The sequence below is a fragment of the Artibeus jamaicensis genome, unplaced genomic scaffold (genome assembly GCF_021234435.1).
Source record: "Artibeus jamaicensis isolate MK-2021 breed Jamaican fruit bat unplaced genomic scaffold, CSHL_Jam_final contig_685, whole genome shotgun sequence".
Taxonomy (NCBI): domain Eukaryota; kingdom Metazoa; phylum Chordata; class Mammalia; order Chiroptera; family Phyllostomidae; genus Artibeus; species Artibeus jamaicensis.
In genome coordinates, this window is record NW_026521924.1 from 12,297,639 (window position 1) to 12,309,534 (window position 11,896).

The following is an 11,896-nucleotide window of genomic DNA, read 5'->3' on the forward strand; positions in this document are numbered from 1 at the left end:
AAGAGGAACTACCACGATTACAGGAAGCTGAGGCAGCGTGACCATGGGGTGCCATATGGGCTCCTGGAAAAACTGGAGAAATAAAAAATGCACCAATGAAGCCCTGGCTGGTGTAGCTCAGTGGATTGAGCACCGGCCTGCGAACCAGAGTATCGTGGTTTGATTCTGGGTTGCAGGCCAGTTCCCAGCAGGGGACACACAAGAGGCAACCACACATTGATATTTCTCTCCGTATCTCCTTCCTTTCCCCTCTAAAGATAAATAAATAAAATCTTTTAAAAAAATGCACCAATGTTCAAGTCCTAGTTTTAACAATTATACTATGGTTATGTAAGATGTTAGCATCTTACATAAGGGGGTGCTGGGTAAAAGGCATAAAGCAAATGCTAATATCTTTGCAACTTTTCTTCAAGTCTAACATTAGTTAACAATGAAAGTTTAAAAATTAAGTTGTCAAAGGAAAAGAACGGTGCTGTTTCACAAAGTTAACAGTTTGGCATGGGAGAGGCAAGGTCTGCTGGGGTGGTTCTGTAGGTGTTGCTGGGGTGAGGAGCGTGTGGTGGGGTCCACGTAGACAGTCAGGCTCTAGATTCAGTGGCTCCTGGATCTACCTGAAGGCACAGCTGGGGGTGGAGACTTAGTGGGGGCGGGGAGTCATGCAAATGATCCTCCCAGCGGTAACTGCAGGAGAGACTGTCAGCACAGGGTGTGGGTTTCCTCCACCAGCTCCAGCTCAGGCAGCGCTGGGAAGAAGGCACCTGTCTCACTGGGGTTCTGCCTGGTGCGGTCCTCTCCTCTGTTGCAGGCTGGCATGGCCCACTGCTTGGAGCCCACGATGCTGCTGCTGCTGCTATGGCTGTTTTTGAGTGAGTGGCCGTAGGACCCCTGAACCCTGGCTTATCTGTTCCAGATCCTCAGTGACAGAGTAAAGGGCAAGAGGGTGATTTCAGGAAAAGCTGGGAGGCAGGAAGTGACACCAGCGAGAGACCTGTGCTTGGGGTGCAGGGACACCTGGCCCCCTTCTCTGCAGCGCTGTACTGATCCTGCCTCCAGCTTCCAGGTCTGCAGAGCCCCCCCCCCATTCCCAAGTCCCACCCTGGTACCCCTGCCCCAGGAACTTTCCTTTTCCTATTTCCTCCCCTCTCCCACCTCTCTTACCCTTCCTCCAGCCCCAGCCCTCCACCCTGGAGTCTTGTACTGAGCTCCTGCCCTGCATCTTCAGTGTCTCCGTGCCATTCACCTGCTGTTTCCATCTGCTCAGACTGTCCCTTCCCCACTGGAAGCATCGCGGAGGGAAGGGTCATTTTACCGGGTGGGATGGGGAGAATGCAGTCAGGCAAAGGATTAAGGCTGAAGAGATCTTGGAGCTGACATGTGCTGTTTTGAGGGTGGAGATGAGGTAAGGCGATCCTGGTGGAGAAAGACAGGTAAGCAAATGAGCAGAGGTGGAACCAAGACCTTATGGGACAAACACTAGGCACTCCTGTGTGTGGCTGAGACCTGGGGACATGAGGGGCTTTGCTGGGAGAGGAAGGGAGGAGGGGAAAAGGGAGGGCTCACCCCTCTCCTGTGACCCTCTCCACTCACATACCCATTCCAAGTCCTTAGTGTCTGCCCGTCCTTCCTGTGGAGTGGTGGGCACGGAAGCCACCACAAGAATCACCATGGCCCCCCAAGGAGGTGCCCAGTGCCAGAGAGGGGCCCTGCTCCAAGCCCTGAGGCAGGGGACACCCCTCTACACACACACACACACACACACACACACACACACACACACACACAGTGAGAGGGGTGAGGCTGGCAACTGCCCTGCCAGAGGGCTTCTTGCCTAAGTGAGATGCTCCCGCAGGGACTGACAGTGTGAAGGGCAGGGGGAGGGAGCCTGGTTTGATGACCTAGGTAGCAGCGGCCAAGTCTCAACCGCTGGAGACCACTGCTTGGCCAGGTTTAGATGTGGCCCCTGGCACGTCTGCACAGAGCTCACCCTCTGGCTCTGTGGTGGCAGATGAACTCTGCCCCCAGCTCTGACCTGTGGCACAGGATAGAGCCCTGTGGCCTGCCATAAAGGGCTCCTCTCAGATCCATGCCCTAGCAGCTGGACCCTCCAGTGACCACAGCCCTTTCAAGAGACCCCCTGGCTGCTGAAGGGTGGCGGAACCAGGAGGAATCCAGAGTCCAGATGGAGCAGCATGAGTTAGATGGGCCAGAGGGAGCACCAGAGGGAATGGAGGGGAAAGACTCCAGGGGCAGCGGGCAGGAGGAGGTGGAGGAGCCAAGGAAGGAGAGAGAACTAGAAATCTATAAACCCATTTAAGGGTCAAGGAGGCGGGAGGAGGGGAAAGAAAGAAAGCTCAGCCTGCCAAAGAGAGAGGATGGGGAGTGTCCATTGTTTTCAAGGCCACGCCTGATGTCTTCATTAGGCCCCAGAAGCCTTGTTTCTCGAGTCAGGGGGAAATCTCGTGAAAATAGAGGAGACCGGAGGGCTCCTCTTTGGGTGCTTGTGGCCCTTCTGGGGAAGGGGTGCCTGGAGAGGTTGGGCCTCAGCCTCTAGGGGAGCCTCGGGACGCCCCATTCATCCCTGATGTGTTGCAGGAATCTCCAGAGCCCGCCGCCGCTCATCCACACGACGGAAGGCTGGTCAGTGCCAGTGGTTCATAGTTTCCGGCCACACTCCGTCCCCTTGGGTTTCGAGCGCGCCCCCATCTTAGGGGTGCGGAGCGGGGTTGAAGTGTGACTATGGGCCGAACAGAGAACCGCAGTCTGCCCGCCCTTCCGCCAGGGTCCCCGAGCTCGGAAGCACGGAACCGATGCGTGGTCGCGGCCGAGGCGTGTACCGCAGACGCGCGGTGTCAGCAGCTGCGCACCGAGTACGTGGCGCAGTGCCTGGGTAGGACCGCGTCCGGCGGCTGTCCCCGCGCCCGATGCCGCCGCGCCCTGCGCCGTTTCTTCGCCCACGGATCGCCCGCGCTCACCCACGCACTACTCTTTTGCCCGTGCTTTGATCCCGTGTGCGCCGAGCGCCGGCGCCAGACCTTCGTGCCCGCCTGCGCTTTTTCCGGGCCCGACCCAGTGCAGCCTTCCTGCCTCGGGTCCTTGGCGGCCTGCGAGCACAGCACGGTGTGCAGGTGCGGCCGAGGGCCGGCCGAGGGGGTGGGGCCGGCCGAGGGGGTGGGGCTGGCCAGGTTGGGCGGGGCCACCCGTCCGCAAATCGCTGTTCTGCCGCACCGCGCAGGCCCCGCCTCCTGGCCTTCCGGGCCTCCTGCGCACCGGTCCCCAGCGTCTCCGACGGATGCCCACCAGGTCAGGGCTCCCACTGCCTGCGCGCCTACGCCGGCCTCGTTGGTACGCACAGCGGGAGTCCGAGAGCGGGCGGGGCTCTCCCGGGCTTCCCCCACCTGGGTGGACCCGTTACCGGCTCTCCGGGTTCCCGCAGGCACCATAGTCACCCCCAACTACGTGGACAACAGGAGCGCGCGCGTGGCGCCCTGGTGCAACTGTGGAGCCAGCGGAAACCGGCGGGAAGAGTGCGAAGCTTTCCGGGAGCTCTTTACTAAGAACCACTGCTTGGGTGAGGGGCCGGGGCCAGGAGACTCTAGGGTACAACGGTTGGCTCTTACTGCCCTCTACCAAGCCGCCTGGCAGGCGGAAGTCTATTGTAGAGGTGAGGAAAGTGAGGCTTTTTGTGGCCGCCAAGTAGCCCCGCTTCGTCCTCTGCTGTTGTCCTGTCCCTGTGGGAATCTGTGCTCAGCTGTCTCTGGAGAGCAGGTGTCAGACCAAAATGGGCTCCTAGGGGTGTGTGGGCTGGTGCCCCTGTGGGCAGGAGAGGACCTGCAATGGAACTAGTTGAGATCCCTGCTTCTGCCACTTCTGAGGCAGTTCCATCCTCCTCCCCTAGGCACTGCCAGCTCCTATCATTGATGATCTTGCCTTCCGGGTCTGAAGAGCTTGGTGGTTCCCTGCCCAATATGGGAGTTAGGGGAGCTGAGTTTGAAGGCCTTCTCTAAGCCGTTTTGTGTCCATCCCTAGAATGGGAATGATAATTGTCGCCCTCCCCAAGGTTTGTAAGGAGCTCAGTAGCACAGTTGTTCTTACTTTGTTATTTCTCACCCTGCACCTTCCATTCCGGAAGCCAGTCCTTGCAGACATTCTATCTTCCCATCCATTCGTGGGGAGAGGCCACACAGGATGCCGAGGGTCTCTCATTTGTCCCCCAGGAGCTGGCTCCTGTGCTAGGGTTTCCAGGCTAAGCCCACCCCGGACCTTTCCCTCTATAGATGGTGCCATACAAGCCTTTGACAGCAGGCGGCCCCCAGTCATGCAGGACCATCAAGACCCCCGCCAAGACCTGGAGCACAGCCTCCTGGAGGTAGGTGCAGGTAGGGGTTGGTGAGCTGGCATCCCCTGCACTGCTTCTTCCATCCTTCCATGCCGGTGGGGCCTACGTGGACATGAGTGGCCTGGGACGGGGTGGATGCAGAGAGCAGGGCCAAGCTTCTGCCTCAAGCCCGCACTTCTGCTTCCACCCCAAGGTGTCCTCGGCAGTTGGGCCCCTAAAGGGGTGTTTTCTGCTCTCCATGTTCCCTGTGCTGGCCTTCCAGCCTCTGCTCTGATTAGGACAGAAGACCTTGGACAGCACGGCCAGCTCTCCCATCCTGCCTGGAGTACATGGCCACCTTTGTGGCCTACTGCCCCAGTGAAAAGGGACTGGTTGACCTCTCAAGTTGGCCCCAGTGCTCTTGACCTTTGCAGGTCTGGACACCCTGTGTGCCTGTTCCCTGGAATGAGGTGTATAGGCCGTAGGACTGATTGCGAAGCCATGGTTTTCATTTCGGTAGGTTTCTTGGTTGTAGATCTCTTTCTCCACAGACCCTGGAACAGTTGGGGGTCTCCCACAGGATAGGCATGGGAGGGGGTCACCTGTGTAGCTGAGACCTCACCGGGGCTTCAGATAACCTAGAGAAGGTCAGAGACCATCCGGACTCCCAGAATTATAAATTTTATCAGCCCCTCAAACAGATCACGCCTTAAGGAGTACATCTGAACAAACTTGTAGGCAAAACCCCCTCGAACACCACAGCCTTTCATGGTACCCTCCCAGTTAGGCAGCACCCATAATGATAATCACCTGTGCCCGTGACAAGTGTTGGCAGAGTGCTTCCCATCCAAGATATGTTGCTTGGTGGGTACCACCTAGAGTAGGTGAGAATTCAGTCCCCTGAATTGCACTGGCCATATGGCCACCTTCCCCGTAGTTTAACCCAGCACTAGGAATGGCCTCCACAGCTCAATAAATCAATGTACACTGGCACTGGCTTTGCTTTCATGTGATCTGTGTCTCCCTGGGACCCATGGTTAGCCACAGGGTGTTTTTGTTGGTTTGTGTGACTTCAGATGGTCTCAGAACCTTTCTTAGCTTTGTCTCCTCACCTACAGATGCCACACTGAATAAATGATCAGGTCCTAGTGGTAGGGATTTGGGTTGCTTTTGTCTATTTTTTTCTTCTCTGCTAGTACCCAGATAAAGAAACTATATTTCCCAGACTCCCTTGCAGCTAGGGTGGTCCTATGACACAGTTCTGGCCAATGAATGAGTGGCATTCACAGATGAAGCTTCCAGGAGAGCTCTTTAAACAGAAATAGACTTGCTGACTGACCCCTTCAGCCTTTGGCCTCAACCTTCCCCACTTCTTGCCCGGGGACATGGGGACATGGGCACCATCTCGAAAATTGAGTCATTGCACCAGCTCCAGTCTGCTTCCCTCTGGACGCTTCATTGTGTAGAAAAATGACACCTCTAATTTGTTTAAGGCAATTTCTCTCTAGGTGTCTGTTACTTGCAGCCAAAAATGGCCCTGATTGATGTACTCCCACCTCTGGGGTGGGTCCCAGGGTCGCCTGCTGTACTCACTTAGAGGAGCCTCATCTCATTGCCCACAGAGCCCGGCTCTGACGGGCACTTCAAAGAAAAGGTGACAGGAGTTTGTTTTTGTTCCCACATATTCTGCCTGCTTCACTCCATGTGGAGAGTCGCATTCTTCCCTGAAGCTGAAGGAAATTTATCGTAAAGGTTTTTGTGAGCATTCCGTGTGTGCGTCCAGTGTGGACCCACAGAATGCAAAGGGCATCGTGTTAAATTTCCATTCTGCAAAGGGGTTTGGGGAGAAGAGGGCAAAATAATGGGGCCTGGGTACCAAGCCTCTGTCCACTTCCTTCTTCCTCAAAATCTTGGAGACTTCTGAAGGGTGAAGGGATCCCATGCTGGTTGAGGTTTGTCAGGGGCTATGGAAGCTGTTGGTACCTTGCTCATAGACTGCTGTGGCCAATGCAACCCATCCCCATGCCTCTGGGAATGCTGGCTGCAAACACAGCTTAGAAGAAATGCCTGTGAGGTTACGCTCTGCTCCCTGACTGAGACTCAGGTACCACAGCCTATCCTGCTTGCCTCAGGGGGGGTGATCCTGTGTGCCAGTCTTGCTCCAGAGCTTCATGGCTGATCCCAGCTGAGACCGCATCCTAGCTTGGCTCCCTCCCCTGCCCACTTCTGACTCCTTCACTTAGGAGGTTCCTGTGAGGGTAATCCCTCCAATAAATTAGGGCTTGAGAACCCTTGTCTTGGGCTCAGTTTCTGGAGAACCTGACCTAAGACGTGAGTTAGGTATAGCCCACACCAAAGCCCAGGCCTGGGGGCTGTCCTGACCAGAAAAAGAGCTTCCAGGTCTGAGACTGTGTACTTAGCAACTCACACAAAACCCACAGACACCCTGCGAGGCAGCTGTGAACCAGCCTCCCAGCTTCAGCCAGTACTGTCCTGAGTGAACCAATCAGAAATCCAGCCGGCCTGGGCACGTGACTCAGCCATCCAAGCTTCAGGCACAGCTCTCTAGGATTCAGATGATGTCCCTGCTGGTTTGTGCACAGCTTCCCTCTGCAGCCAGGCAGGCTGTCACCACAGGGTGGGTAAGAATGCCTCCAGCAGCCCTTGGTCTATGATCGTTCCTTGTAGCATTTGTGGCATTCGTGGACTGTCCCAGGCCACACTCTGTTGGTCCCAGCATGGGTCATAAGCCTTTTCCCAGTGGCCTGGGGAGTGACATCAGCCCATCAAGGTCACATGAAATGGGAAGGCAGTTTTCCAGTGGAAAAAAGGAGGAGTATTGGGCAAAGTGCGAGTCCAACCTGTTCTCAACTTATGAAGGAGAAGGAGTGTTCTCCACCACCTACACGTGCATGGGAGTGGACACCTGTAGGTGGGCTGGGGAGACATGGTGTGTGTGTATGTGGGGGGGAACTGGGGGCAGGACGGGCAAGTGAAAGCATCACCTTGCCCTGCTCACTATGATTGATTGCATGGTGGCCCAAATACGGAATTAAATATCTGCTAAATAATTTGCTTTATGTGAGAGTGTGTTAAACTCTCTTACTCCCTGTTTTACTCAGATAAATGGAGTAAAATATAGGCATATACCTTTTGAACGTTTGGAAAGATAAAAGTGAGCAGAACCAAGCTAGAAATCGCACTGCTGTTCCCTGGCAGCTGTCTGCCTTCAGTCCATCTCTCCAAGCGGACTCACTGGTGTTTAACCAGACTGAGCCTCTTTAACATCCGTGTGTGGTGGCCAAGGGGCTCCCTCCCTGGGTGCAGGGAGAAAATGGAAGGTCCCAGGACCCCGTTGCCTGACTCTCTGTTGTTCCCCAGAGTGGACATTTAGTGTGGGGGGCCGGAGGCTGTCTGGGGCATCGACGCAGCCGGCTCTGCAGAGAGAAGCCAAGAGGGACGACGTGTTTTGGTCTGTAAAAACCACTGTCTTGCCACTCCTGGGCCAGTCGACTTTCTGAGGGTTTTGCTGCTGTGGAGGGCTGATGGTGGCCCCAAAGCTATGTCCACATCCTAAGCCATGGAGCCTGTGGATGTTACCTTGTATGTAGGCAAAGGAGTATCACCCAGTATAGCAAAAGATGTGCTTAAATTAAGGGTCTTGAGGGGAGGTGCTTATACTGGATTATCTGAAGGGACCATGAACTTGGTCACAGGAATCGTTACGTGAGAAAGGCAGAGAGAGGCAAGACCCAGGAAGAGACGAGAGTGAGGCAGGGACAAGCCGGGATCGCGGGCAGCCACCAGCAGCTGGAAGAGGCCAGGAATGAATTCTACTCCAGGGCCTCTGGAGGGGCCACAGCCTGGCCACACTGTGATGCCGGCTTCTGGCCTCTGGAACTGTGAGAGGACATTTCTGTTGTTTAAAGCCAACAGGGTTGGGTAACTTGTCCCAGCAGCCCCAGGAAACTCATGGAGTTGTCTAAGGTTGTCGGAGTTTGGTTTCTGTCACTTCTGCCTCAGAAGGTTCTGGCTCACATGTGGTTTTTAAATCTGGCCAGACTCCTCAAGGCTGAGTCCAGCCGTGGCCCCCACGACCAGGAAGAGGTCCTGCCTAGCTCGTCCACACCTGAGTGTCCTACCAGGTAGCCTGGCTGCTGTCGCCCTCTCGCCTGCACTCAGGAAGACTGTGGTCATGGCACTGACCTCATCCCTGTGACTGGGTCTCTGTTAGCTGCGGTCAACATTGAGCCTCTAGCTGGCAGGTGGCTGGGGGCTGGGAGTGAGGCAGGAAGGCAGGTGCTGGAAGCTTCTGTTGATTTATTGGTGGAAACTTCACGGTTCATGAATGCCCACTGTGGCTTGGAGGCTGCTAAGGTACAAGGTCGGCATGGAAACTGCTCATTGCCCACTGCTTCTTTCCCCCTCCCTCACTGACCAGGTGGTGCCAATTTCACAGAACCATCTCATTCTTTTTTAAAGATTTTATTTATTTAATTTTAGGAGTGAAGCGAGAGAGAAACATTTGTGTACGAGAGATACATTGATTGGTTGCTTCTTGTGTGCCCCCAACTGGGGACCTGGCCTGCAACCCAGGCATGTGCCCTGACTGGGAATTGAACCAGTGACCTTTTGGTTCACAGGCTGGCACTCAATCCACGGAGCCACACCAGCCAGGACAGAACCAGCTCATTTTTACCAAAAGTGTGGATATTGCCAGTAAAATTCCCAGAGAAGCAGAAGGACAGGGGCTCTGCAGAGCTTCAGGAGACATCCCCCAGCTGGACAGAAACTGGCTAGTGAGTCTGGCACGCATGTGAAAGGAGGCAGAGACAGGACCCTGCCTCTGTGCTGCAGGGCTGGGGAGGCCTGAGCTGGAGGATTTCTCAGGAAGCTGTTCTGCCAGGGACATATCACCCCACACCCAAAGGAGCCTCCAGTCCAGGGCAGAAGATGCAGGGAGGAAAATTAGGATGAGGACACACACAGGAGAAGAAAACACATAAACCTCACACCCTGAGCCCTCAAGAGACCAGGGTGGGGCAAACGAGGAAGAAAGGCCCCCAGGGCGTGTGGGTGGGCCTGACCCCTGCAGCCTGAGGGGAAAGCGTCACACAGTCAGTGGGGTCGCCTGGTCTGGTCCCTTGAGTTGGCAACACAGGATGGAAGGGAATTCTTGCCAGGCATGTCACACAGCCAGTAACGCAGGGCTGCCGAGCGTGTCTGCTCAGACACAACCCACACAGGTGTGCAGGGCAGGGGACTCAGTCGCCAGGAATGACGCTGCTGCTGGTGACTGAGTTTCCCAAAACGATGACCAGGTCTTGGTAAAGGTATGAAGAAAACGAAGTTCAGTCGCCCCTCGAATTACGCAACAGTACAATTTCTGGAAAACTGATTGTATGTTGAACCAGCTCTCACATACTGAGTTTGTAATTGGGTTCTACACTAAAATATTCAGAAACATTTTCTCACATACACAAATATCCAGCAAAACACTTGAGAATCGAGTGGGATGTGGGTCAATTCCTTGTCCGGTGGGACAGTCCCGTGTGTCACAGGACGACCACCGTCAGGCCCTTCCTCTTCAACGCAGTAGTTGAAATTGCCTCCACCTATTTCCAAAATGTCCCCTAGGGGGCAGCCCTGTGCCGGCTGAAAACTGTTGTCCCGGGGCACCTGCCTGCCCCAGCTCCTACCAGTGCTGTTGCAGCCCACTTTGCTTTTGCCCACTGGCACGCTGCCACCTCTGGCCCTCCCCACCAGCTCCGTCCTTTTTCAGCTCTGCTCCCGTGTCACATCGGAACGGTCCCTTCTCAGCACCACCATGTAAAGCAGCAATCCGCCCCAGCACTTTCTACCTCCAACCCTATTTTTAGCCGTGAAACCCCTGGTCCCCACATAATGCCTGGCCGGGCAGGACACCCTCACGACCCGGCTGTTTGCTGAGCCAGGCAGACACAGCAAACTGGTCCAGAGCGATTTCACTGTTGACCATGCAATTTCCTTTTTGAAAAATGATAGTTTTTCCGTTTATCAAAATTCATTAAAGAACTCCCTGAATTATTAAATCTTCATTCTTCAAGAATTATTGTATCTTAAACCCAGGGCTCTCACGCACTCCCCATGGGCCTCAGTTAGGCGTTTGCAGTGTTCTCCTTTCTCCACGATGCACGCACCGCCTCCGGGCAGGCGCGGCAGGGTTTCCTCGGCTGCTTCTCCTGCGTCTCAGGGCAGGGCTTGCAGCCCCAGACTGGGCATCTTGCAGCCTGAAAGCGGCAACTAGTAACAGGCGCCAACTCTTCCAGCCTCTAGAGCAATTTTCAAGTCCTGCCAGGCCTTGGTGGGGGCAGTTCCCGACCAGGCCCGCATCTGCCCTGTGGGCCCCATCCGAGGTGGCCTTGGGCTGTGCTCCCCTCAGACCCAGCTTCCACAGCCGGCTGCTGCCCACAGGTGCTTCTGATTAAGCTTCCTCAATAGTCAGGGTTTTTTTCCTTCATTTTTAAGTTAGTCTAACGGTTTCTCTGGCAACACAATTCCCTCAGAAACCTGGGCTTTTCCTTTTCCGGTGCAGGTCCAGTGCCAGTGATGACATTCCTGGTTCTTCCCGGGACACGCTTCCGAAGTTGGCTTTGTTCCTTTGCTCCCTCAGGACGATGGCCTTGAAGTTACGAGGTTCCAGAGGAAAGGACACATTCTGCCCCTGATTCTCACCTGGAAGCAGAATCCCTGAATGTTGCCGGCTCTTTGTTGCTCACAGGGATGGCTTACTGTATGGAGACCAGAAGCAAGACTCGTTGGCTTTTCTGACTCTAAGACTCTGGATTTCAGAATCCTCCGCTGCCTTCCCTTCTCCTTTGTAAACTAATTCAGGAACTCAACTCTTTCTTGGGATACCTTTCCAAAAGCAGTCACAACCAACACATACCACATTTTGTTTTTTCCAGCTTTTCCCCCTCGAACTAAAAAAGGCATACAGAGGACATGCAGATTGCTTTCCAAGTTACCAGATGGTTTGCCACTGCCTGAGGGGGTCCCCAGCTGTTCTGCCTGCTGTGTCTGCCTGCCACCTGGCCCCTAACTAAGACGATGTCACGTGTTTGAGGTTTTGGTCGCAGTTGCCTTCCACCTCAAGGTACCAATTTGTGCATTAGTGAGAAAAGCTGTAAAAAGTGATCAAGTCTCAAATCTCGGTGGGTCAGTGGAGCAGAAGTGTGCTTTTCAGGGATGCAAATACCAGCACATCACCCTTGCTGCCCAGGTGGCCTCCCCCCACACCTTCAGACCCCGATCCCCTGGGGAACCCCGAGTGGGAGCACACTACGTGCCAAGTTTGGAACTTGCAGATATCACTTCTTTGGCCACAGATGTTTATGGCACCAACCTAACTACACAAGGGCTGGGAGCTGCTGTTGACCTGGGCATCCAAAGGCAAAAGCACAGGTTTGGTAAGCACACAGCAGTCTCTGCCTCACCACTACGGAAACACAGGTTTTCACCCTGCCAGGAGCGCTCGAGAGCCCCAGAGCCCTCCACAGGCGCTTCAACGACCACCCCAACCTTGCAGCAGTCACCAGTCCA

At 55.0% G+C, this 11,896-nt stretch overlaps 1 protein-coding gene across 1 annotated transcript; it reads left to right on the top strand.

Annotated features, from left to right (window-relative positions):
* The first annotated feature begins 2,736 nt into the window (after positions 1-2,736).
* On the top strand, positions 2,737-11,425 carry GFRA4 (GDNF family receptor alpha 4). The gene is made up of 5 exons (XM_037147763.2): positions 2,737-3,125; positions 3,233-3,342; positions 3,434-3,568; positions 4,275-4,366; positions 11,263-11,425. Exons 1-5 carry the CDS (start codon positions 2,737-2,739, stop codon positions 11,398-11,400), a joined length of 864 nt encoding a protein of 287 aa, XP_037003658.2. The 3' UTR covers positions 11,401-11,425.
* Positions 11,426-11,896: the final 471 nt, after the last annotated feature.